The 1,826-nt window shown below is 36.3% G+C and overlaps 1 protein-coding gene across 4 annotated transcripts in view; it reads right to left on the bottom strand.

Moving 5' to 3' along the window:
• Setd2 (SET domain containing 2) overlaps window positions 1-1,826 on the bottom strand; it is a 99,143-nt gene that overhangs the window by 64,389 nt on the left and 32,928 nt on the right. For all 4 annotated transcript variants that reach the window (XR_001228933.2, XM_013346544.2, XM_005347995.3 and 1 more), the window contains one exon: window positions 772-869. Coding sequence is in view for 3 of the 4 variants with exons in the window: in XM_013346544.2 (XP_013201998.1) it covers window positions 772-869 (98 nt within the window). In the remaining variant the exon portion in view is untranslated. The remainder of the gene's footprint in view (window positions 1-771; window positions 870-1,826) is intronic.

Below are 1,826 nucleotides of genomic sequence, written 5' to 3'. Positions count from 1 at the left end.
AAAAAAAAAAAAGTACACAATCTGGTATACGTAAAATAAAATTAGCCAAGAGTTGATAAAAGATAGATAAATAAGGACATTATGCTCTTCACCCACATATATGTTCAGAGTTGGCATTTCTATAATGAATGAGTTTCGAGTCTTTTTATTTTTTTAAGAAAGGGTCGCATGGGCTATCCTCAACTTGATACACAGGCACAAGTAACCTTGAAGTTCTGATCCTACTGCCTCCACCTCCAACATCAGCAGCTCTCAATCTGTGAGTAATAACCCCTTTGGAGGTGAACCAATCTTTTCCAAGGGGTATCACCTAAGACCACTGAAAAACACATATTTACATTACGACTCACACCAGTCGCAAAACTAGTTTTGAAGTAGCAACAAAAATAACTTTATGGTTGGGAGTCACCACATTATGAGCAACTATTTTGGACTGCAGTCTTAGGAAGGTTGAGAACCACTGTCCTACATGAGGCATGCACTACCACACTATGTTTTATACTGTGCTGGGAACTGTATTTGAACCAGGGCTTTATGGATGCTAGGAAAGCACTCCACCAACTGAACTACATCCTCGACCCTACAGTAAAGTTTTATTATATTGAGCTCAGAGGAACATTACATAGTTTCTATACTGTAAATTCATTAATGGCCAGAAAACATTAGGAAAAGCAAAATGATGACATACCATAGATGAGAATTGATATCTCTGTAACTGAAAATCCATTTTCCATATCAAAAGTAACAAAATAGAATAAAACCATTACTTACCCATATCTTTGGAACTGATAGTCAAATGTTAACTCTGAACCCGAAGGAACTAGCTTGGTGGTAAAAAATCCAACCCTCAGTTGTCCATTCACAGTCCACTGGAATGTTTTGAAAAGAACAGATATCAGTAACTGATTTAATGTTCGTGCATGCATATGTACAAAGATCATCACCTGGGTAAACTATGCATATAGATCTTTACATAATAAGTGTTTTCTAAAAGCAAATAGGTTGATTTTTCCTTAAATACACTAACCAACTATCATTCTCATTTAATAGACTGTAAGATTCAGTATCTATAAATCTTGGCTAAATACAATAAGATGAACTGCTACTGACTGGAGAATATAGCCAAATGGAAAGCGCTTGATTAGCAAATACAAGGCCCAGCATTTACTCTCTAGCACAGCAAACAGAAAACAAGAAAAAAATGCTGCTTTTTAAACTTACATACATTTATATATATGAGAGCTCATTTAATCTTTAAAAAAAAATTAGGGGATTCTTGGTGTCACTAAGTATCATAAACTGAGTTCAATTCCTAGTATCAAACTCTGGTCTTGTATAAGAATAGAAAGTACTCTTAACTGCTGAGTCCAACCCACCTTGCACTTTCTTTTGAAGCAGGGTCTCTCTTGTTTCTGGCACTTAGCCACAGACTAACTAACCCACAAGTTTCCAAGTCATTCCCTTGTCTGCACTTCCCACCCTGCTATAGGAGCACTAGATTTAGATGCCAGCTGCCACATCTGACTTTTTAAATTGTGGAGCCCAGATATCCAAACTTAGGTAGAGCATCAGATTTGTACAAGCACTTTTCTTCATTAAGTTCATCTTCCTCCTTGTCCCCATAGCTTATTTAACTTGGAATTTATTTTTATTTTTTAAAAGAATTAATTTTATTCTGTGTATGGGTGTTTTGCTTGCAAGTATGCCAACAGAGGTCAGACAAAGGCATCATTAGATCACCTGGAGCTGGAGTTTTAATGTATATGTTATAATGTATATTGTGAAGCACCCAGGTAAATCTAACACCCTCTTCTGTACTCTGTAGG

Source organism: Microtus ochrogaster, chromosome 5 (assembly GCF_000317375.1).
Source record: "Microtus ochrogaster isolate Prairie Vole_2 chromosome 5, MicOch1.0, whole genome shotgun sequence".
NCBI lineage: Eukaryota > Metazoa > Chordata > Mammalia > Rodentia > Cricetidae > Microtus > Microtus ochrogaster.
This window is presented reverse-complemented; position numbering and strand designations above follow the sequence as displayed.